General features: G+C 52.4%; 2 protein-coding genes across 2 annotated transcripts; both read left to right on the top strand.

Moving 5' to 3' along the window:
- The first annotated feature begins 926 nt into the window (after positions 1-926).
- Positions 927-11,149, top strand: LOC119165410 (transposable element P transposase). Its single transcript, XM_075871768.1, has 10 exons — positions 927-1,506; positions 1,620-1,890; positions 8,287-8,375; positions 8,461-8,793; positions 8,877-9,016; positions 9,109-9,261; positions 9,369-9,548; positions 9,616-9,822; positions 9,901-10,098; positions 10,262-11,149. The coding sequence occupies exons 1-10, from the start codon at positions 1,047-1,049 to the stop codon at positions 11,147-11,149; spliced, it is 2,919 nt and encodes a 972-aa protein (XP_075727883.1). The 5' UTR covers positions 927-1,046.
- A 68-nt stretch (positions 11,150-11,217) lies between these two features.
- LOC142769014 (uncharacterized) lies at positions 11,218-22,252 on the top strand. Its single transcript, XM_075871770.1, has 2 exons — positions 11,218-12,528; positions 22,154-22,252. The coding sequence occupies exons 1-2, from the start codon at positions 11,218-11,220 to the stop codon at positions 22,196-22,198; spliced, it is 1,356 nt and encodes a 451-aa protein (XP_075727885.1). The 3' UTR covers positions 22,199-22,252.
- Positions 22,253-23,365: the final 1,113 nt, after the last annotated feature.

The following is a 23,365-nucleotide window of genomic DNA, read 5'->3' as shown; positions in this document are numbered from 1 at the left end:
AAAGTGCCGCCTCAAATGCGTCATGTGCTGTTCTGCGCGTATGTATTGCATCGCATGTGTGTTCCATTTATGTATGTTATGTATAACTTCGAGTTGCTGGTCACAATAGTACCGAGAAATTATCTCGAGACCTGTACGGTACTTCTTTTTTGCAAATAATTGTTTGTACTTCCACCCTGTAACGGCCCACTTCTGGGCTAACAGTATAAATAAATGAAATGAAATGAAACCTCTGCGCCATCGGATGCATTAATTAGGCACCAGGACAGAGGTGGACTCCTGTATCCGTCAACTGAGCTCGTAATGGTTCTAAATTCTCTAAAGAATTACGCGGAAGTTTTCCTCGCAAGAGCGAGAAAGATGAATCAGCCACTGAAGGCTGCCGTTGACAACGCCGCGCAAATACTACAGAAACGTGACAAACTCAAGTGCTCGACCCCGGGACATCATAAAAAACTTTTGGAGGTTGTGCTCGTGAAGTTTCTCCGCCCACTTTTTCTGAACTTCGCGACGAGTGTGACTGACAAACACGACTTGGCAAAAGATTTTCATGTCAAACCATTGTCTCGAAAAGTGCTCAAGCTTTGAGCGCGAAATCAAATAACAAAGCTCACATTGCATTCTGCATACAGTGCTTGTGTTAAAAATTTGGTGTGTGCGCACTTCTTAACGTATACGCATAATCCAATGCAATGTAGACGGTTTCTAGACCGTCATAAACGCAAGCGTGCATAGGCCGCGTCGTCTGCTGTTATTATGGGATTGGTGCGGCATCTGGCGGCGAGCGCCAAAACTATAAGGGACGGATGGCGCGTATGTATTTAGCGCTAATGCGCGGGCACAAAAAAATATAGGAGGCTATGGAGAGCTTCATATGGGGATCAAAGCTCCCGCGCGGTGGCGCTGCGAGTCTGGTGAAGGCGGCTTGGACGGCGGCGGCCGCATTTGCAGCGTTTGCAGTGCGTTGGAGTGCGAGCTTACTGGTTTGTTTGTTGTGTGGTATAGCTGTCTACACTCATGACGGACGGCAAACTATGTGAACTACCATGCCTCTGACGTGCTGCGTACCTGGTTGCCGCTCTGGCTATCGGAGTTGTACAGAAAAAGCTTCGCTGTTCTGCCTCCCAAGCGACCGCGAACAACGCGACAGGTGGAAGCGAGCCATTCCACGACAGGAGACGGGCGCTTTCAACTTCGAGTCGAAGGCCGTTCGTGTGTGCGAGAAACATTTCGACACCACGGACATTATTCGAGCCGATGAGTTCAGAATAAGTGGACAATCTGTGCTTCTGCAGCGCGAGAAGCCTAAGCTCCGCGTCGGTGCCATACCCCGGATATTTGAAAACCTGCCGGCGTATCTTACGAAGCCCAAGCCACGGTCGCGCTCACAGCGAGAAAATCCACCTGCAAAACGTCGTCGCGTTTCGTCGCCGAACAACGATGGCACTGCAGCTTCTGTGAGCTCCAGCACAGAGCCCTGCGATCCTGAAGCAGCCGGAGATGATGGTAAGCCTCCATTCGCGTTGCCTTGTTTTCTTGTTTCACTATGTTGAGAGCCTGTATTGCCTGTGTGCTGCGTGATGTCGCATTATATTGATCCATATTTCTTCGTTTGACAGGTGGAGTGATAAGCACTGGAAGCTGCACAGAGATGGCATGCCAGACAGAGGGAAATGTCTGCTCCATCTCAGAGCTCCACGCAGTTAAAGACCAGCTTCGAAGCACTAAGCAGCAACTTCGTTTGTGCCAAGTGAAGATTGCGAAATTGACAGTGCAAGCGAATAGGAGCAGAAGATCGCACCAAGACGTTCAGAAGCTTTCGGCTCGCGAGAAGCTCATTTTTGACCACTGGCTCATGAAAGCCAACGCGAAGTCTGCAACAGCTGCGCGGTAAGTTCCAAATACCCCATCACACACGTAACATTGCTATTGGATTGCCCCTTTTGCGTTTGAAAATGTTATCTCAAGGTGTAGCCTTCATTTATTCATCATGTATTTGTATCTGTTGTACCGCAAAACAATATTGTCACGAGGTTGTGATACACGCAGCACTTGAGAGGAAGCACGCAGGAGTCAGGGCGGTGTCAGGCGAACTGTTTATTGGGCGAACTTGTGCCCCGCAAAACAGGGCCAAACACAACTCACAGCAACAGCGGCGTGAACAGTCGTCGGCCGACGGAAAAAAAAAAAAAGACCCCAAGTGGCGCACTGCGCCGGCTTTTTATACACGCGTCGTAACGCGTTCCAAAGTGGCATACAAGATAAACGCGGCCTGCGTTGCGCTTAACAGAAAGTGATAGCGTCTTCCTTCGCAAACGAAAAGAACCGCACGTGTCAGTTTTTTATACACGAGTCGTAACGCGTTCCAGAGTGGCATACAAGATAAACGAGGCCTGCGTTGCGCTTAACAGAAAGTGATAGCGTCTTCCTTCGTAAACCAAAAGAACCGCACGTGTCAGTCTTTTATACACGCGTCATAACGCGTTCCAGAGTGGCATACAAGATAAACGCGGCCTGCGTTGCGCTTAACAGAAAGTGATAGCGTCTTCCTTCGCAAACGAAAAGAACAGCACGTGTCAGTTTTTTATACACGAGTCGTAACGCGTTCCAGAGTGGCATACAAGATAAACGCGGCCTGCGTTGCGCTTAACAGAAAGTGATAGCGTCTTCCTTCGTAAACCAAAAGAACCGCACGTGTCACTACCCCCCTCTGAAAAAGCATCGTCCCGATGCTAAAGACAGAACATAAGAGAGAGTACATGCAATAAATTACATTAACAATGCGTCACAGCTAATCAGCGCGCGTAATAAGGTTTAAGTCGCACCACGTGTACGACTTCGGGTTGTGCACGGCGTCGTTGGGATGACATTAAGCCATCGGGCACGACCTCATAGTTCAGTTCACCACGACGTCGGACTACCTTGTAGGGTCCAAAGTAGCGTCGCAGGAGCTTCTCAGACAATCCCCGTCGTCGTATCGGCGTCCAGACCCAGACAAGGTCACCTGGTTGGTATTCGGTGTGGTGTCGTCGAAGGTTGTAGTGGCGCCTGTCGACCGTCTGTTGGCTCTTGATACGCAGGCGGGCTAGCTGTCGAGCTTCTTCAGGGCGATCCAGGTAGCTGGCGACGTCGAGGTCTTCTTCGTCGGTGCCGACCGGTAGCATGGCGTCAAGCGTCGTTGTTGGGCTCCGCCCGTAGACGAGCTTGTATGGAGCAAACTGCGTCGTTTCCTGCACGGCCGTGTTGTACGCGAAGGTTACATACGGGAGTATGGCGTCCCACGTCTTGTGCTCGACGTCCACGTACATGGCCAGCATGTCGGCGATGGTCTTATTTAGACGCTCGGTGAGGCCATTCGTCTGTGGGTGGTACGCGGTGGTTCGGCGGTGGCTTGTCTGACTGTATCTCAAGATCGCTTGCGTTAGGTCAGCCGTAAAGGCCGTACCTCTGTCGGTGATGAGGACCTCGGGGGCTCCGTGGCGGAGGACGATGTTCTCAATGAAGAACATGGCGACCTCGGTGGCAGTGCCCTTGGGCAAGGCCCTTGTTTCGGCATAGCGGGTGAGGTAGTCAGTCGCTACGACAATCCATTTGTTGCCAGAAGTTGACGTCGGGAACGGCCCCAGTAAGTCCATGTCGATTTGTTGGAATGGCCATTGAGGTGGTTCGACGGCTTGCAGAAGTCCGGCTGGCCTAGTTGTCGGCGTCTTGCGTCGCTGACAGTCTCTGCATGTTTTTACGTAGTGGGCGACGTCGGCAGCGAGGCGAGGCCAACAGTACTTCTCTTGTATTCGTGACAGTGTGCGGGAAACACCAAGATGTCCGGCTGTTGGGTCGTCGTGTAATGCTTCCAGAACCTCTGGACGTAACGCTGAAGGTACCACGAGGAGGTGGTCGGCGCGGAGCGGCGAGAAGTTTTTCTTCAGGAGGACGTTGTTTCGCAGGAAAAACGAAGCCAGTCCTCGGCGGAATACTTTCGGCACGTCGGCGGTCTTGCCTTGCAGGTAGTCCATGAGGATCTTGAGCACCGGGTCAGCTCGTTGGCGTTCCGCGTAGTCGTCGGTACTTATGGGTCCCAGGAAAGAGTCGTCGTCCTGGTCATCTTGGGGCGGCGGATCGACAGGGGCGCGAGACAAGCAGTCGGCGTCGGAGTGCTTTCGTCCGCTCTTGTAGACGACGGTGATGTCAAATTCTTGTAGTCTGAGACTCCACCATGCGAGGCGCCCTGATGGATCCTTCAAGTTAGCTAGCCAACACAAGGCGTGGTGGTCACTCACGACTTTGAAAGGCCTGCCGTACAGGTAGGGGCGGAACTTTGATGTAGCCCAGATGATGGCAAGGCATTCCTTTTCTGTCGTGGAATAATTGGCTTCTGCCTTCGAAAGTGACCGGCTAGCGTAACTGATGACCCTTTCAAGTCCGTCGGTCCTCTGCACGATCACGGCGCCGAGCCCTGTGCTGCTTGCGTCCGTGTGAATTTCGGTGTCAGCTTCTTCGTCGAAGTGCGCCAGTATTGGCGGCGTTTGCAGGCGTCGCTTTAATTCTTGAAATGCCTCGACTTGCGGCGTTTCCCATTTGAAGTCGACGTCGGCCTTCGTGAGGTACGTCAGTGGCTCGGCGATCCGCGAAAAGTTCTTCACGAAGCGCCTGTAATAAGCGCAGAGGCCAAGAAATCGGCGTACTGCTTTCTTGTCGGTGGGTGCAGGAAAGTCGGCGATAGCAGCTGTTTTCTGTGGATCAGGGAGCACTCCCGACTTGCTGATAACGTGGCCAAGGAACAATAGTTCCTCGTAGGCGAAGCGGCACTTTTCTGGCTTCAGGGTAAGTCCCGAGGCTTTGATTACCCGAAGAACAGCTTCAAGGCGCCGGAGGTGCTCGTCGAAGTTGGAAGAAAATACGACTACGTCGTACAAGTAGACGAGGCAAGTCTGCCACTTCAAGCCTGCGAGTACTGTGTCCATAACCCGTTGGAACGTCGCAGGCGCCGAGCAAAAACCAAAGGGCATGACCTTAAACTCGAATAGGCCGTCTGGTGTTATGAAGGCAGTCTTCTCTCGGTCTCTCTCGTCTACTTCGATTTGCCAGTAGCCGGTTTTGAGATCCATCGACGAAAAATACTTGGCGTTGTAGAGTCTGTCCAGAGCATCGTCTATCCGTGGGAGGGGATACACGTCTTTCTTCGTGATGTTGTTCAGGCGACGATAATCGACGCAAAAACGTAGGGTTCCGTCCTTCTTCTTCACCAACACCACGGGTGATGCCCACGGACTCGTAGACGGCTGAATGATGTCGTCACGCAGCATTTCGTCGACTTGTTGCTTGATGGCCTCGCGTTCCCGTGCAGAAACTCGGTAGGGGCTCTGACGGAGCGGACGGGCATATTCGTCGGTTATGACGCGATGTTTCGCGAGAGGGGTCTGACGAAGCCTCGACGACGACGAGAAGCAGTCCTTGTATTGGTGGAGTAAGGCTTTGAGCTCCTTTTGTTGCTGCCTGGAAAGGCTTTGATTGACGTCGAAGGCGGGCGCGGACACTGCTGTCGACGTTGCGGCTCCCTGAGAATCGGTGACGGCGAAGGCATTGCTCGCTTCCACAAATTCGCTTAGATGTGCTACCGTCGTGCCCCTATTCAAGTGCCTATATTCGTTGCTGAAGTTCGTCACCATTACCTTGGCTTCGCCGTTATGAAGCTTGGCTATGCCTCTTGCGACGCACATCTGACGGTTTAGGAGCAGGTGCTGGTCGCCTTCGATGACACCTTGTAAGTTGGTAGACGCTTTGGTGCCGACGGAAATGATGACGCTCGACAGTGGCGGGATGGTTACTTGCTCTTCTGTCACATTCAAGGCATTGTGAGTGACGTTGCAGTCTGACGCCGTTGCATTATCCGTGGACAGCGTGATTGACCTGGATCTTAGGTCGATTACTGCGCCTTGCTGGTCCAGGAAATCCATGCCTAAAATGACGTCTCGCGAGCATTGCTGCAGGACCACAAAATTCACAGAATACGTCTGGCTGTGAATCATGACTCTTGCCGTGCAGGTTCCAGTCGGCGTTATAAGGTGGCCCCCTGCTGTTCGGATATCCGGTCCTTCCCATGCAGTCTTTACCTTCTTGAGCTTAGCGGCGAAGAGACCACTGATGATAGAGTAGTCGGCGCCGGTATCGACTAGGGCGGTGACGCTGTGGCCGTCGATGATCACGTCGAGGTCGGTGGTTCGTCGTCTGGCGTTCCGGTTAGGTAGGGGCGTCGGATCACGGCTGCGTCGGCTTGGTCCGGTGCTGCTATGTCGCGTCGGCGGCGAGGCTTTGTCGTAAAGACTCTGCTCAGGCGGCGTACTGCGACTACGTCGGGAAAGTTCGTGCGTCGTGGTCGTCGTCATCGGCAGCGGCGGCGGCGGCGGAGGAGGATCTTCGGCATTGCGTCGTGCAGCAACCGCACAAAGGAACGGTTGCTGCCTTTAGTTTCCCGGGTAGGGGCTTGGGGATCGGCCCCGGTTAGGGCCGGTGTACTGGCGGCGATCCGGGGAGACGTAGCGGCCAGGCGAAGGTGAACGGGATGGTCGTCGTTGTTGCCACTGCGATCCGGCGATGTAGTCGGCGATGTCGCGAGGTCGCTCACCTGGGCGCGGACGCGGCGCGTTCACGTCGAAGCCACGCAGTCCCATCTCACGGTACTGGCAGTAGCGGTAGGTGTGCCCGGCTTCGCCGCAGTGGTAGCATAGTGGGCGGTGGTTCGGGGTGCGCCAAACGTCAGTTTTCCTCGGCGAGCGCTGGATTACTGGCGAGCGGGAAGGCTTCGGGGGTGGCGGCGGTGGCTGGCGACGAAACTGCGGAGACGTTGGGTCCTGGTGTTGGCGAGGAGCGGCGACAGGTCGTCGTGCAGTAGCGGCGTAGGTCATCGCCTCCGGTTGGGGCTGTGGCCGTTCAGGAACGCTCAGTGAGCGCTGTAGTTCCTCGCGGACTACGTCTTCGAGAGAGGCGACTTGGGGCTGAGACGATGGCAACATGCGGCGCAGTTCTTCACGAACAATAGCGCGTATGGTCTCGCGCAGGTCGTCGGGGCAGAGTCCTCGGACTTCTGCGACGTCTGGCGACATGCGCCGATCGTATTGGCTGGTCCGCATTTCAAGAGTCTTCTCGATGGTGGTAGCCTCGGAGAGGAACTCTTGTACCGTCTTTGGTGGGGTTCTGATCAGTCCGGCGAAGAGCTCCTGCTTCACTCCTCGCATAAGCAGGCGAACCTTCTTGTCCTCAGACATGTCGGCGTCGGCGTGGCGGAAAAGTCGCGTCATCTCCTCCGTGAAGATCGTTACGTTTTCGTTGGGGAGCTGCACCCGAGTTTCAAGCAGTGATGCGGCTCTTTCCTTCCGCACGACGCTTGCAAAGGTGCGCAGGAAAGCTACGCGGAAGTCGTCCCAGGTTCGAAGCGTTGACTCGCGGTTCTCGAACCAAGTCCTTGCGGCGTCTTCCAGGTAAAAATACACATGACGCAGCTTGTCGTCCGGGTCCCACTTATTGAGGGCTGCGACGCGGTCGTAAATGTCAAGCCAGCTTTCCGGGTCTTCGTAGGTCGATCCGCGGAAGGTAGGCGGCTCTTTGGGCTGGTTGACGACCACGGTTGCCGAAGACCTTGCTTCCGTCATCGTGGATGCCGGCTTCGTAGCAGCCTTTGTTTTCTTGCCCTTGTCGGGGAGCGGCAGGTATTCGGGCGGTAGTCCTTGTTGTCTTCGGCTCACTCGAACGACCGGGTCGGCGTCGTCCTCTTGGCGGCTTGGGCTTGGCTCACGGCTGGACGGGGGCGTACGGTACATGGGCCGAGAAGCACCTCCACCAGATGTCACGAGGTTGTGATACACGCAGCACTTGAGAGGAAGCACGCAGGAGTCAGGGCGGTGTCAGGCGAACTGTTTATTGGGCGAACTTGTGCCCAGCAAAACAGGGCCAAACACAACTCACAGCAACAGCGGCTATTGAGGCAGACATTGGTTTGGCCGTTTTGTGTAGAGTTATTTCTAATTTCGGGAAAAATTGCAGGTTTGTTTGGGCAAATATACTTTCTTCAGTTTTTATAACACCATTCTCATTATTTTTTGCTTTGCATGAATAGTTTCCAACACACCCATTGTGGAAAACAAATTTGCAATTCATTCTCTCCAGGTACAAAAAAGAGTGGATTTATGACTGCTTGCTGCTAAAGATAAAGTCCACAGCAGTCTACACTTTTCTTCATGAAAATGAATTTTTGCCCCTTCCAAATCCCCGCACCCTCTATGGCTACCTCAGAAATCTGAAAGCTGATTTTGGCTTCGACAGCACTTTGTTCACGGTTCTGTGTGAAAAGCTAGAAGCAGTTCCAGAAAGAGAGCGTCGAGGTAAAAAGCAGTACTCATTTTTATAATTGTATTATATTCAGCAGCGCAATTGAGACAAGATGTTATCCTACCCAAAACTTTCCAGGAGTGCTCATGTTCGATGAAATGAGCGTCAGAAAAAGCGTCCACATTCGCGAGTCGGACATGGCACTGCTGGGCAAGGTGGATTTCGCCAAACACACACGACCAGGTGACCATGGCAAAGACGGCGACCACGTGCTGGTCTTTCTGTTTCGGGCTTTTCTGGGAGGGTGGTCACAAACTGTGGGCACATTTTGTGCTTCTGGTGCTGCCCCAGGATCAATCGTGGCGAAGCTCCTTTTGCAGTGCATTGTTCACCTTACAAACGCTGGTGTTGTTGTTGACGCAGTGACCTGCGACAACTCCACATCAAACCAATCAGCCTTGAGATCTCTGGGTACGTCTTTTCAAATTTTATTTAGCTGTGGTTAGTGATGTAGTAGAAAAACAAGTGTACTATTAAACTGTTTTTCTCTCAAGGTGTCAACAGGGACATGCACAAGCTTCAAACGTGTTTTGAACACCCGTGTGAGCCCTCAAAGCAAGTCCACGTTGTAATTGATCCACCGCACATATTTAAGTGCATCAGAAACAACTTGCTCAAAGTGGGCAAGTTTTTGGTAAGTAAAAAAAAGTTGCATGTGAATGCCTTGACCTGTACATAAACTATTCAGTTTAAAAATAAAATTTGTCACTTGTCCTTATGTTGCAGCTCCCTCAAGGACAGGAGGTGTTCCACTGTCACTACAAGGACTTACTGGACTATGAAGAAGAACAGGCTGGACTCCGGGCTGTACCGAAGTTAACGAAAGCCCATATTTTCCCCAATCCGTTCCAAAAGATGAGCGTGAAGTTGGCTGTCCAGGCAAGTCATGCACGCAGCTATGTTCAGTGCAAAGTGTATTTCAAAAACATCTGCTCACACGTTTTGGGAAGTAAACTTAAAATCCTTTTTTTCCACACATTTTACAGCTGTTCAGTGAGAGTACTGCTTCGGCCATGGAGTTTTATAGCGAGCACGAAGACTGCAAGAAGCTCTATGGGTCGGAATTCACAACATCGCAATTCACAAGAACATTGAACAAGCTGTTCGACTGCCTGAACTCTCGGAGGCCAGACCATGTTCGATTCAACGAAGCACAACACATTGCTGTGAGATTATTACATGTGTTATGAAGTGTTTTTCGTGTACTATAGATGAAGCATAATTTTATTCCAGGTGTTGAAGGACAGCATTGCATGGCTGGACATTTGGGAGAAATACATCAAGACATTACCGACCCAGAGGCAAGTCTGCTTTCTGAGTAAGCAGACATGTGGAGCCCTCAGACTGACACTGCATAGCTCAGTTGCACTCATCGAGAGCTTGCTGTTGTCTGGGTTTCGTTACGTTCTCGTTGGGAACTTCGGACAAGATCCTCTAGAGGTAAACATGATGACTTTTATGTGTATAAATGTGCTATGAATTTCTCATTGTTGCGATAAATTGATTTTTTCTTTCTAGAGGTTTTTCGGCATCGTCAGGCATGTTGCTGGTGACGGAGGGCAGCCGACTGTGCAACATTTTTTGTTCATCTATCGGATGCTCTCTGTAAACAACCTAGTTCGGCCGCCAAAACAGGCCTCGGTCGAGGGAGGTGGACCCCAGCTGTTGCTCAAGCTCCAGGGCCTCTTTGACAAGGGAAAACCTGCCTCCAGTCAGGTAACGTGCCCCTTGCTTTTATTTATTAGCTCTAGTTTCTTTTTTTCAGGAGCAGTTTCACTACACAAATGACCAAATAACCAAATGAAACATAATGTGTTTTTGCATTTACGAATCTCAACTTATACATTGAAAGATTTGAAACTTGGAATGTATTCTGCAGATTGACATGTTGGCGGTCCTCTTTGATGACGTTCTTGAGGAGCCGGGGGAGGCAGTGAACAATGCATCCGTGCCTGACGTTACGCTCTCCACCAAAGAGTGCATTCTTGATTATCTTGCCGGTTACGTGGTAAAGAAGTTTTCAACGATAAGCTGCACTGACTGCGTGGGAACACTCAAGAGCCAGACACGAGAGCCAACTGACCTAATCCAGAAGAAGTCAAGAGGATTCCTGCAAGTGCCCTCATCCCAGCTTCTCAGCCTGTTGCGCATTGTGGAAGGACATGTTGAAGAACTGACTGTGGACACAGTTGCATGTGCCGATGTGTATGCGAACATTGTTGACCAAGTTTTGCTCGACAGCCGCATTGCTTCTGCTGGTGTGGGCTGTAGGTTGCACTATGTGGGTACCACAGCAGAGGTTGTTCATTTTTTCTTGAGGTGCCGCCTGCACTTTTACACCAGGGAAAAAAACAAGCTGACACGAGCGACGTGGCGAGCAAACTGCCCGCGGCACCAGGAGGCGCACTCACCAACCTTGCCTTGTCGATTCCGTATCCTGACGGTGCAAGCTTATCTAAAATTTTGTAGTTATTCGGTAAGAGGAGACACCGCTAGGGGGCCACGGAGTGCGGACGTGTTGCGCGTCGGCTCCCCAACTTTCCTATGTTTTTGGTGGATTGTCGAATTTATCGTGGAAAACGCTTCTCACCATCGATCGGCGGCAGTTTCAAGGACTTCCCTGACACCAAGTTTTGCCAGGTGGGACCACTTTTTAGCCACTTATTGGCGCCTTTTATTCCACCACGAAAGCAAGAACGCCAAGTCCAGCGTCTCTGCGCACGACGCCATAGGCCGGCCGCTGCGGCGGTGGGGCCTGCAAGCCTAACGTGTCGCCGGACCTCCTTGGAGCTCCCGATCCCCGACGGCAGCGTACAAGGCCTTTGCCAGGGCTAAATGGATGTCGTAGAGGTAGAAGGAGAGGACATTCGGCTGGAAGATTTCGGCGAGGGAGCAGGATGGTGCAGCGTAAAGAGAACGAAACAGGCCGACGGCGCGTCCGAGTCGGCGCAAGACCAGAAGACGGAGACGCAGCAACCGGTGGCTGCCGCGGAGACTACAGGGATTGCCCCGGATACTGCCACAGCGGCGCAGAATAAAAAGAAGTGTGCTCGTTACTTGCAGCACCTCGCTAAGGCGAGCCGAATGCCAGAGCTACCGCCCGATGACTACAGGATCATTGTGCGCCCCCGCGGCGGATTCAACGGGGCTGAATACAAGATAGATCGCATTTACTGCTGCCTTCGTAACGCGGCAGGTATCGGTAGAGAAGCGGCTAGAGAGGCCAGCATCTGCCTCAACGTTAAACAGAACGTCGTGGTGCTCAGCACTCCGTCCGCGGACAGAGCCAAACGCTACGGAGCCATCAGCAAGCTTTGCATCGGGAACCTAGAGTTCGAGGCGAACGCCTATCAGGCCGCCCCGGAGAAGACTTCCAAGGGCCTGATTAGGAACATTTCCAAAGACGAGAGCCCGGAGGACATCGTTAACAACCTAGTGACGCAGCGCAACCCCGGCGTGCTGCATGCCAAGCGAATGGGCACCACGGACAACATCATCGTATTGTTCGACGGTTTCCATGTTCCCAGACACGTATACTATGGACCTATGCTTGTGAGATGCTCCCTCTACAGAAAGCACATCGACGTGTGCTACGCGTGCGGGAGGCTGGGCCATCGCTCCGACGTGTGTCCCAACCCTGCCGACAAGATTTGCCGTGGCTGCGGAAGCAGTAACCCACCGTCTGACCATCGCTGCGAGCCGCGGTGTCAACTGTGTGGCAAGGATCATCTCACGGGTGACCGCGTCTGCAAGGCGAGATACAAGACTCCTTACATAGTCAAGCGTCGCCGCCTAGAGCGAAAGCGGCGTGAAGAAGAGCAAGCGGCCGCAGCGTCCGACAGCATCTACAACAGCGGCATTAGCACCGAAGGCAACGGAGGTTACTACAATCATTATCCGGCGTTTGACAGTCATTCATTCAACGCCACCCGAAAAGGACGCTCAACAAGCCGAGACGCGAGAGGCGGCGGCGGTAAATCCCGGTCCCGCTCTCGCAGCCGGACACCAAGGCCGAGAAGCATGTCGAAGACGCGCGGTGGCGCCGTTCCGGGCGCCGCAGCTGTCAACCAAGGCACCCAACAAAGTCAGCAGCATCAGACGTGGCGGCAACCGCAACAACAAGGACCCATGGGCACATGGCAGCAGGTGAGATGGGCGGATGTAGCCGCCTTTCACGCCGGCGGCGTTGTTTCGGCGGGACGTCCTGGCGGTCCCGCCGTCGGTGGCGGCGGTGGGAGCGAGCTCAAGCTAGCGGTAGAGCGAGCGCTAGAACAACGCCTAGGACCATTACAATCGATAATTTCAGAGCTGAAACGCGAGAACGCCGCCCTTAGAGCGGAAAATTCCAAATTGAAAGGAGAGGCTCCACGAATGCAACAACCGCAGCAACAGTCGACGGCGCCGCCACCACCGACGCCTCGGTCTTCGACTCCGTCGAGACCCGAGGCGGCGGGGATGGACACGGATGACGAGAGCAGTTCGGGAGAGGGGGCAGGCGGACGCGAAGACCGCCCGTGTATCGCGAAAAGGATAGCACTAGATCCTGCCAGGCACGAATCCACACAGCGATTTGGCCGTTATGATAAGCTACAGAAACAAATCGATACTATCGAGACCAGCGTCGATGAACGTTTTGCTAAACAGGTGGCACAGATGAATGACATGTTCAATAGTGCGATAGCTAAGCTCTCTGAACAAATGACACAAATGCTCACCGCGCACACGGCGCGCATAGAAAACATTGAAGCGCGACTCCCGCCATCTGCGGGCAGACCGATTAGAACGGTGAGTAAGCCCTACGCTAGACAGCAACAGAGTCAGCAGCAGCAGAACGCGCTGCCAGACGCCGAGCTGCAGATTCAGCCGCACCCCAGTCGCCTCGACGGCGATGGGCTAAATTAAACACAAGCATCACCATGGCTAGACACGCGCACACTCACACTAACACACACAAACAACAGTACACGATCTGGCAGTGGAACTGCCGGGGATATAGGAGGAAGCGGGGAAATCTCGAGCAATTTATTCGAAGCCGTGAGACGAAACCGGACATTATCCTTTTGCAGGAAACAAATTATCCGGCAAAACTAGCTGGTTACAAAGCCATAAATGCGGCCGCGGCGGACAACAGGCGGAAAGAAAAACGTGCTACACAGCGCTCGGCGCGTGGTGGGGCGCCGGGGGCGGCCGCGGGTCGCCGGGGGCGGGGCGATCCGCTCTCGTTGTCGGCGCGACCGCGGTCGCTGCCGTCGCCCCCGCCGCGTACGGCGCCGGTCGCCGCCGTGCTAGTTAGACGTAACATCACGGTGGCGCAGCGCGAACTTGAGTGCGTAAGGATACCGCATGTTTTTGTAGAATTAATTCCTAAGCGCGGCCGAGGCCTGTTTGTACTTAACGTCTACAGTAAACCCACGCTACAGCACCGATTTGGGGAGATGCTCCGGAGAGCAAGCACGGCCGCCAACGGCGCACCTCTGCTAGTTGCGGGTGATTTTAATGCGCCCCATGGGGCCTGGGGATACACGCGTGAAACGCTCAAGGGCAAACACCTTTGGGAAGACTCGCAAGACCAACGGTTTGAACTGATCGCGAACCCCGCCGATCCGACGCGCCGGGGTAACAGCGTGAGCGCAGACACGCTACCGGACCTCGCGTTCGTGTCGAATGTCACAGCGGCGTCTTGGCAAAACACGCAGGAGGACTTAGGGAGTGACCACTCTCTGATAGAGATTACGGTAGACACGGGCCCGAGCGTTCGTAGAACATACTCTGAAAGCACAGGCCGTAAACTCAAATTAGTGCAGTGTGACGCGTTCCGCAAAAAGAGAGCAGAAGGCGGGCGGGGCGACGAGCCGATCACGGATATAGACGAGTGGACCGCGATGCTCAATAGGGACGTAGACGCGGTAACGTGCGACATCCCGCCCGAAGCGAAGCTCGAAGTAATCGACAGCAGGCTCCTACACATGTGGGAAGCAAAGCAAGCCCTACTCAAGAGGTGGAAACGCCAAAGACATAACTGGGCGTTGAGGAAATGCATAGCACGGTTAGACAGAGAAATTGAGGAACATGCGTTCCAAGTCTGTAGGTCACAATGGGAAGACCTGTGCAACGGCCTCGAGCGACAGATGCGCAGGGCGAGTGCTTGGCGCCTTTTCCGGCACCTATTGGATCCGGAAGATACTCGTGCCGCACAAGGCCATAAAACTCGGAGACTTGTGAACGATCATAAAGGCGATGACCTGCTCGGTGTAATACGTGACCGTTACTTTAAGTCGGCAGAGAGCGTCCAACACCCAGATTATGACGGCGTTGCTAATGAGCAACTAGACGCCGAATTTAGCGAAGCGGAAATTCGGGCAGTCCTTTTTGAACTAAACACCCGATCGGCGCCCGGCCTGGACCGGGTTTCGAACAAGGCTCTCCGCAACTTAGATGACGAGTCAATCTCCCGATTTGTGACTTATATCAACGAGTGCTGGCAACGCGGTTCCCTTCCTGAAGCGTGGAAAAGAGCTCGAGTTATCATGATTCCTAAACCGGGCAAGCAGGTTGCGCTTGATAATCTAAGGCCAATTTCGCTCACGTCTTGTGTAGGAAAAGTTCTGGAGCACGCAGTCCTCAAACGCGTGACTGACTTTCTCGAAGTCCGCGATGTATTTCCGCATACCATGCTAGGATTCCGCCGCAATCTCTCCGCACAAGACGCGTTGCTTCAGCTGAAGCACCACATTGTTGATGACATTACCAGCTCAACCAAGGCGATCCTTGGCCTAGATATTAAAAAGGCCTTCGACAGCGTTAAACACGAAGCAATTTTAAACAGAGTTCAAACATTAGGACTAGGACAAAAAACATATAATTACATACGTGACTTCCTTGCCGGCAGACGCGTACGCGTCGTCGTTGGAGATGTGGAACTGCAAGAATTTGAGATGGGCTCGAGGGGCACGCCACAAGGCTCCGTAATTTCGCCATTACTCTTTAATTTACTTCTATTGGGGCTACCCGAGAAATTATTAGGCATACAAGGATTGTATCACAGTATCTACGCGGATGACATCACCCTCTGGGTTCCCGGCGGAGGTTGTGATGGTCACGTCGAGCGTACGCTCCAGGCAGGTGTAGACGAAGTTCAGGAGTACTTGCGAGGAACGGGCCTCGAATGCTCGGCAACCAAGTCGGAACTTCTAATCTACAAACCTACAAGTAGAGGTCGCAAAACCCCGCGCGACGAGGAAAGGGAGTGCTACAAAATAAGCGTTCTATTGGCAGATGGCACTCCCATTCCACACGTAGACAAAATTAGAATTCTGGGGTTACACCTGCAGGCAAACGGCCATAATGGAGAGACGGTGCGAAGACTACGTCGTTCGGTAGACGACACGATCCGACTCCTACGTCGTATCACGAACAGACGTACTGGTATGCGCGAACACTGCGCGATCCGTCTAGTGCAGGCGTACGCAATAAGCCGTATAACATACGTTGCCCCCTACCTCAAATTGCTATGCTCAGAAAAAAACAAGATCGAATGTATAATACGAAAGGCTTTCAAGAGAGCAATTGGAGTTCCACTGAATGCGAGCACTGAAAAGTTACTAGAACTTGGACTTGTTAGGTTTGGCCTGGGGATTCATCTCTCAATCCCTTCGGCGCCCAGTCTTACCGACGCTGTCAAGTATTTGAGTGATTGTTCCAGACCAGGCGGCGGGCAGAGGCGAGTTCACGTCCTTCAAAAGCGGACCTTTTGTCGTCGCTTCAAGCAGAAGCGGTGACTAATGGACTCGGCGACTCATCGGGCGATGGCAGGGCTGGCGTGGCCGGCGCCGGAGCTGACAGAGGAGCGGTGCTCCCTTTAGATCCCCATTCACCAAGCCGACCGGCAGACTGCCTATGCTCGTCATGCATTGTACGTGCTAGCCGGAGGGCGAGACGTCGTGTCGCCAAGACGCCGCTAACCATTCGAGAGAGGCCAACAGACAGCACCTTCCTGGAGGAGACCAACGGCCACCGCAAATTACCCCGCTAATTGGGCGAGCTGTGCAGTGGGCCCTTTGAAGTATGCGGCCAGGATCGTGGGAACGCTCGTCAAACGGCACACCCACGACGAGGACCAGCCTTGCTGGCGCCACGACAGTGCAGTGTTCACGTGGACCTTGCATGCTCGCCCCCCTCACCTGTGTGTGCGTGATTGGTGTTCGACTCGGAGAGGAGGAGCCCGACAAGGCATAAAACGAAGCAGCAGAGTGCTGGACGGCGCTCTCTGAACCTGGCTCTGAACTATGTAGTGTTCAACCACCACGCTCGTGGTTTGTTAAACCACTATCCCTTCTTTTCTGTAAATAAGTGTAAATAATGTCATAAACCTCTGTTATGTTTCTCGTATCCTCTTGTCAGCGTTCAGTTCCTCCACCCGGCAACATCTTCCATCCTTCCCACATCTTACAACTGGTTGGCAGCGGCGGGATGGACTTCGCGACATGGTGCTGTGCTGTGGTGAGTGCTTGGTCTTTGCTATAACTTTCCAGGCTTCATTTCTTGAGTGTGCATTGATTAGAAGCTGGATTGTGTGTGAGTTAGGGAGATCACCTATTTGTGTGTTAGAGGGATCCCCTACATTTGTGTGAGATGCAGGACCAAAGTACAACGGCAATCATGTCGTGGAAGGCAATGCTAAGAGATGAACTTTTGTGTGTGGGTAAGCATCTAGGCATTGAAATAGAGGAAGGAATGGGCAGGACAGCGATTTGGATGCTGATCTCGCAAAAAGCCAGTGAGGAGGATATTAAAAGCGCAGTAGAGATTTTTGAAAAGCAGGAAATTGAGAAACAAGAAAAGAAAATAAGGGATAGAAAAGAGCGGCTCGATCAATTGGAACAGAAAATCGAGGCAATGAGGCGAAAGAGTCAGCCATTCGAAACTGTAGCGCACGAGAAGTGCGATAATCAAATGAGTGAGGTGCAGTTTAGAGCCAAAGAGAAGGCTAGCACACGTGAACATAGCAGCAGATTCAAAGGCGAATCTAGTTTGGGTGCTGCGAATGATGCTGCGCCAAGTAGAGAGGCCGACGAAGGCCAGAGCAAGTGCGACGAGGTGCTGTGCCAGTTAGCTGTTAGCGAAACAGCAAGGATAGCTGTAGACAATCTGGCACAGACCTCAACTGTGTTTGTCGCAACGGTGGATCTTGCAAACAGTGTGGAAGTACGCAAGGACACCGAAGAAAGCTCAGAAGCAGCGAAAGTAGGTAGCGGGGATATCAGTGCAGTCGCAGACAGCTCTAAGCAATGCGAGCTAGAGTGTTTGCAGGAAAGCAGCTGCACTGTTCCTAAGAGCGTCAAGCTGTCCGCCGATCTAGAGTGTGAGATAGGTGGTTTTTTCGAAAATCATCTAGACGGAGCGGCGTCGACAGCTGACGAGTGTAGTGAGAGTGTTAGCCACCTTGAGCTGCGAGCAGTAGGCTCAGAGACGAGTCGCAGGAAGCAGCGCAGACGCAAGAGACGTCGCAAAGTCGCAGGTGAGACAAGCAGCTCTACGCATGTTCAGAAAAGTTTGGGGCCTATTAGCGCAGCAAGCAGAACTAGGCATTTTGCGTCAGTGACAAAGTTCATTTGTATACGTCTGAACTGCCGGACGAAAGAAAAGGGACCAGCGGGTCCAGCGCAAATGAAATCAAATGGGAGGCGCCAGGTTAGTTGGGTGCGTGAGTACAAAGTTAAGACAAAGGAATCGGCCCGACATGGCATCAGTGCTAGGAAATCCAACTGGCAAAATAGTGTAGCAGGTGGTACAGAAGAACCCTCGAGCGGTAGAGCAGCCGATGACGCAACCCGAGGCGAACTTCCTAGTTGTGAGAAAACGGGTCGCAAGCGTCGCCGTAGACAGGTGAAGGGTACGCGCGCGACAAAGCGAAGGCACGAAGGAGGAAGCAAGCATCGGGGAAAAAGGAAAGAGGGTGGCTCATCGGCCAGTTCAGCGAAGAGGCCTTTGTAGCGGGAAGTAAGGCGCTAGCGGTGAAAGGGTAAACCACAGCGCGCATTCGCGAGACGGTATGCGCAGTGGAGATTTAGGGCTTTTCATGGAAAAGAGTGTAGACGTGGTCCTAGAAGAAAGACCACCATAGCTAAACACCGCTCGGCTAGACCAAATAGGACCCCGTCGCTCTTTCCCTTGCATTGCTCGGGTTCCCTCCGCCGGATTGACAGAGGACGGCCGAAATCGCAAATGAGGCGTAGCGCTGCCGTTCAGCTTGTAGCACTTACGCGACTTCGCCTCGGGCGCCCTCGACATCCGCCAAGTTCTCGACCGCCACGAGTGCGATTGAAGGGAGGGACAACTGTAAGCTGGTGAGTGAACAGGGGAGTGTTCTTAGTAGCATGCTTTTTGATTATTATTGGTTTTGAAGTAATACTCCTTTGTCCTCTCCCAGGCTAGTTTGTTTGGATACAGTTTTCCCTTCTAGATTTTCTAAGGGCTTTGGAAATGTTTTTAGTTGAGTTACAGGGAAATGGCCTATGGTTAGGTGCGCGATTGGTGTGCTGACGCTCTTTGGATGAGAGTATGATGTCGTGCTAGCGCGCACAGCAATGTGCGTTCTTTAAAAACATGGGCTGACATGAAACTACATCCAGCAAATGAGCGTGTTGGTACACGAGTTGCATTTCCCTTTGTTATTTTAGTATGTGCTCAGGGATCAGGTGAAATTCTTTAGCTGAAGCGTTATGTTATATCGAACGTTGAGATTAGAGATGCGTTTTAAGGATTTACACAGTTCGATATCTTAAGAAAATTTACGTTCAGATGAGGGTTTTAGGATACCTAGGTGAGAGAGATATCACCTATGGTGAGGTGCGTGTTGGTATGCTAGCGCTCTTTGGATGAAAGTAAGATGTCGTGCTAGAGCGCACAGCAAAGTCATGTGCGTTCTTTAAAAACATGGGCTGACATGAAACTACCTCCAGCAAATGAGCGTGTTAGTACACCAGGTTTACTTCATTTTGTTGTTTTAGTGATTGCTTATAAGGATCATATGATCGCTTTAGCTGAGGGAACTGCGTTCACCAAATTTTGCGACTAGATATATTTCTGGGATTTATACAACGCAGTTTGATTTGATGTGAGAGAGTTTTGTTCGCGTCAGGGTGTCATAAAAGTATGTACTCTCGACCACACCTTGCAAGTATGTATTGAGAGAATGAAGAAAGCGCCCAGATAACTTGTGTATAGGGTATGGCAGCATTGGTATGAAACCTTTGTATTTGGTTGTGTTTCATGAAATTAGTCAGGAAATTAAATGTCAGTTACAACTTAGTAGTGCGGATGGTTGGAGAAAGCTAGTTGTGAAAGAGTGATTCTCGTTTATGGGGCCAAATTGTATTTGCCTTTGTGTGCTTTTCTCACACGGCAATTTGTTCCATCTTTAGTAAGCATCTCCACAGCCATGATTGTTGTAACTTTGGCGGCACAAAATTGTTTCAAAATTTTAGCGTACAGGTTTCTCTTTTGTTTGTGTTTTGAGAAGCCTGGAGGGTTTTAAGCGGGTCCAATGTGCTTGACTGCAGCATGGTATTGTGTTGTGTTGTTCGCCTTGCTGTTGTCGGTCATTGTGAGCTGGATTGGGAGTTGGTTTCGAGTACGCAGCTGGAGAGAAAAGCCAGGCCTTCGTCCTCGTCACCACCCATTCTCTTCGTGCCCAGCGGTTGGGAGCGCTGGCCAGCCGAGATTTTCCGGGCGGCGGAGGAGCTGTTAGGTTTGGCCTGGGGATTCATCTCTCAATCCCTTCGGCGCCCAGTCTTACCGACGCTGTCAAGTATTTGAGTGATTGTTCCAGACCAGGCGGCGGGCAGAGGCGAGTTCACGTCCTTCAAAAGCGGACCTTTTGTCGTCGCTTCAAGCAGAAGCGGTGACTAATGGACTCGGCGACTCATCGGGCGATGGCAGGGCTGGCGTGGCCGGCGCCGGAGCTGACAGAGGAGCGGTGCTCCCTTTAGATCCCCATTCACCAAGCCGACCGGCAGACTGCCTATGCTCGTCATGCATTGTACGTGCTAGCCGGAGGGCGAGACGTCGTGTCGCCAAGACGCCGCTAACCATTCGAGAGAGGCCAACAGACAGCACCTTCCTGGAGGAGACCAACGGCCACCGCAAATTACCCCGCTAATTGGGCGAGCTGTGCAGTGGGCCCTTTGAAGTATGCGGCCAGGATCGTGGGAACGCTCGTCAAACGGCACACCCACGACGAGGACCAGCCTTGCTGGCGCCACGACAGTGCAGTGTTCACGTGGACCTTGCATGCTCGCCCCCCTCACCTGTGTGTGCGTGATTGGTGTTCGACTCGGAGAGGAGGAGCCCGACAAGGCATAAAACGAAGCAGCAGAGTGCTGGACGGCGCTCTCTGAACCTGGCTCTGAACTATGTAGTGTTCAACCACCACGCTCGTGGTTTGTTAAACCACTATCCCTTCTTTTCTGTAAATAAGTGTAAATAATGTCATAAAACCCTGTTTTGTTTCCGGTATCCTCCTGCGTTCCTCCTTTCGACCCGCAACAGACTGCACAACTCACTCGACGAGTTAATTGAGGCCCATGTCGTTTCGCAAAACGAACGCTTGTCGGGGTCTAAGACGGGTCGACACATCCTCGAGTCACTTGGCATCCGGTACCACACTCAGCAGGGAGAAAAAGCGGATGTTCCTGCCTCGGTTCGCGACCGCCTAATTGTTCCGCCGCTTCCTAAGAATATGCACCCGACGCACCACGTCGGGCGCCGTAACCAGCGAGCTAGTGACCTTCAAAAGAAGTACGGCACTAGCGACGAAGTTGTGTACGTAGATGCCGCGAGATATGGGGACGGGAGACACGCACACGCCGCTGCGGTCGTTGACCGTGCGGGCAAATGCCTCGCGAGCGCCACGGTGACCACGGGACATACGGAGGCGGCCGAAGAAGCCGCGATAGCCCTAGCAATCGCCACGGTGCCGAACGCTACGATCGTAATCAGCGACTCGCAGGCAGCAATCCGCGGCTTCGCGCGCGGCCGCGTCTCGCGGGAAGCGGCCCGCATCCTTAAGATGTGCGGTGATGGTGACTCAGCGTCGCGATCGCCACAACAAACTTTAACAGTCTTCCTCCTTTGGACCCCGGCACACACCGATGTCCCGCTTCCGGGCAACGAGGCGGCCCACGCCGCGGCTCGAGGTCTCACTCGCCGAGCCGCGGCACATTCCGTGGCCGCCGCCTCCGCTCCCGAGAACGGGGCTTCTGATCTGCCGGATCGAGACACTTTGACAGACACGCAGCGACAACACAGACCACAATGGTCGTGGGGTGATCGTCTCATCACGTTCCGAGATATTACGCAACACTACAGACTGGAAAGGCGAAAGTTCCCGCCACCGCATGACAAATTAAACAGACACGATGCCGTAAGCTATCGCTTACTACAAACCCACTCTTACCCCAGCCCGGTCGTCTTACGCCACTGCTACCCGCACTTACACATTACCGATCTATGTAAAGCATGCGGGCACAGAGCAACGCTGCGCCACATGCTCTGGGAATGCGCCGATAACAATGGTCGAGAAACGGCCGCCGTTCGCGATGCGTCTATGGCGGCTGCCAATACCAGGCAACAGGAAGCCTCGAGCTCACTCGTTCCCGCCGCCGTCCCGTCTGCGGGAGCCGCGGGGGACCTTCTCCGTCGGCGACGCCGCCGCTGGGAGGCGGCGCTCAGAAGCTCGGAGCTCAACGACCAGCTCTGGGCTGTCCGGCAGGCCGAAGATGCCGCCCGAGTTCAGGGACTCAGCGCCGCCATCTGAGGCCACCAAGACCAAGCTGCCGGCCAAGTTCTAATAAAGTTTCCTCTCTCTCTATTCGGTAAGACGGTCAGAATATGTATTCATCAATGACGCAGGCTCTTTTTTTCTTGCTCATTGACCACGTTTTCATACACCACAAATTACTTTTGTTCAGAAGCAACTAGACAGAATAAACGTTGAAATGCGAGAAATACCAGCAGCAAACGAGCCAAACCAAAATCTCATAATAAAATGTGATGAGATTTTTCCTTTTAAACCTAAATTTCAATCACACAGTGTCCTAAATAGCCGATTGCAAGATTACCTTGCACCCGTGGAAACAAATATTGTAGTAGCCACTGATGCTTCAGTAATAGATGAGAAGCCTTCTTCACTTGACTGGTCGTTTTCAGTAAGACTACCAGACTTTACACCTATTTTTGAAGCTGAACTTCTGGCAATTGTTCTAGCGCTACGAAAACTAACTTTGCCCACCCACACTGCTTTAATAATTACAGACTACCTGTGCGTATGTACGCCACTGACAGTTTCATCTCAATCAGATGCCTTAAGATCATTCCTTACGCTAATTTCTCCACAGCTTAAGCTCTTAAACTTATTATGGGTACCTGGACATTGCGGGTTAGAGTTAAACGAAATGGCGGACTCGTTAGCTCGAATGGTATTAAATGGCCCAACACTTTCTGTGCTTCCGGTGCTGTCCAGTATAACGGCGATAAGATATCGAAAATTTGCACTCGGGGCTGATGCCATAGAATCAGTAACACCATGCACTGAATTTAGACATTTGAAATATTGATGCAAATCTGGCTGGTGTCATACTAGACAACTCGAAGTCATGCTAACAAGACTGGGATGTCGTGTGCCCCCTTTGAATCTATATTCACACAGGGCTGGTCTTGGAATATCTCCCCTATGCAGCTTTTGTACAGATCTGGAATCAATAGACCAATATTTTTTGTCATGTCACCGTTACAGTCTATTAAGAAAACGTCTCCTTGTCATCCCATTTGCCCTTCACAATTGAGAATATACTCTCCTTTTGGTGCTTCGGTTCTGTGCTACAGCCACAGGAATGCCTTTAATGCCGTTTGCCCTTATCTTCGTGAAACAAAACGAATGCGCCTCTAAATTCCAATTTACTTATTTGTTATTATAATATTATTA

The sequence above is a fragment of the Rhipicephalus microplus genome, chromosome 8, assembly GCF_043290135.1.
Source record: "Rhipicephalus microplus isolate Deutch F79 chromosome 8, USDA_Rmic, whole genome shotgun sequence".
Taxonomy (NCBI): domain Eukaryota; kingdom Metazoa; phylum Arthropoda; class Arachnida; order Ixodida; family Ixodidae; genus Rhipicephalus; species Rhipicephalus microplus.
The sequence above is the reverse complement of the archived record's forward strand: the minus strand, read 5'-3'. Positions and strand labels throughout refer to the sequence as shown.

Excerpts from the sequence above, each read along its gene's own strand:
- LOC142769014 (XM_075871770.1), top strand. The coding sequence starts at position 11,218 with ATGGATGTCGTAGAGGTAGAAGGAGAGGACATTCGGCTGGAAGATTTC. Across the intron at positions 12,529-22,153 it reads CCATGGGCACATGGCAGCAG|GCCGAAGATGCCGCCCGAGT; the intron begins GTGAGATGGGCG and ends GCTGTCCGGCAG.
- LOC119165410 (XM_075871768.1), top strand. The coding sequence starts at position 1,047 with ATGCCTCTGACGTGCTGCGTACCTGGTTGCCGCTCTGGCTATCGGAGT. Across the intron at positions 1,507-1,619 it reads TGAAGCAGCCGGAGATGATG|GTGGAGTGATAAGCACTGGA; the intron begins GTAAGCCTCCAT and ends TTCGTTTGACAG. Across the intron at positions 10,099-10,261 it reads GAAAACCTGCCTCCAGTCAG|ATTGACATGTTGGCGGTCCT; the intron begins GTAACGTGCCCC and ends TGTATTCTGCAG.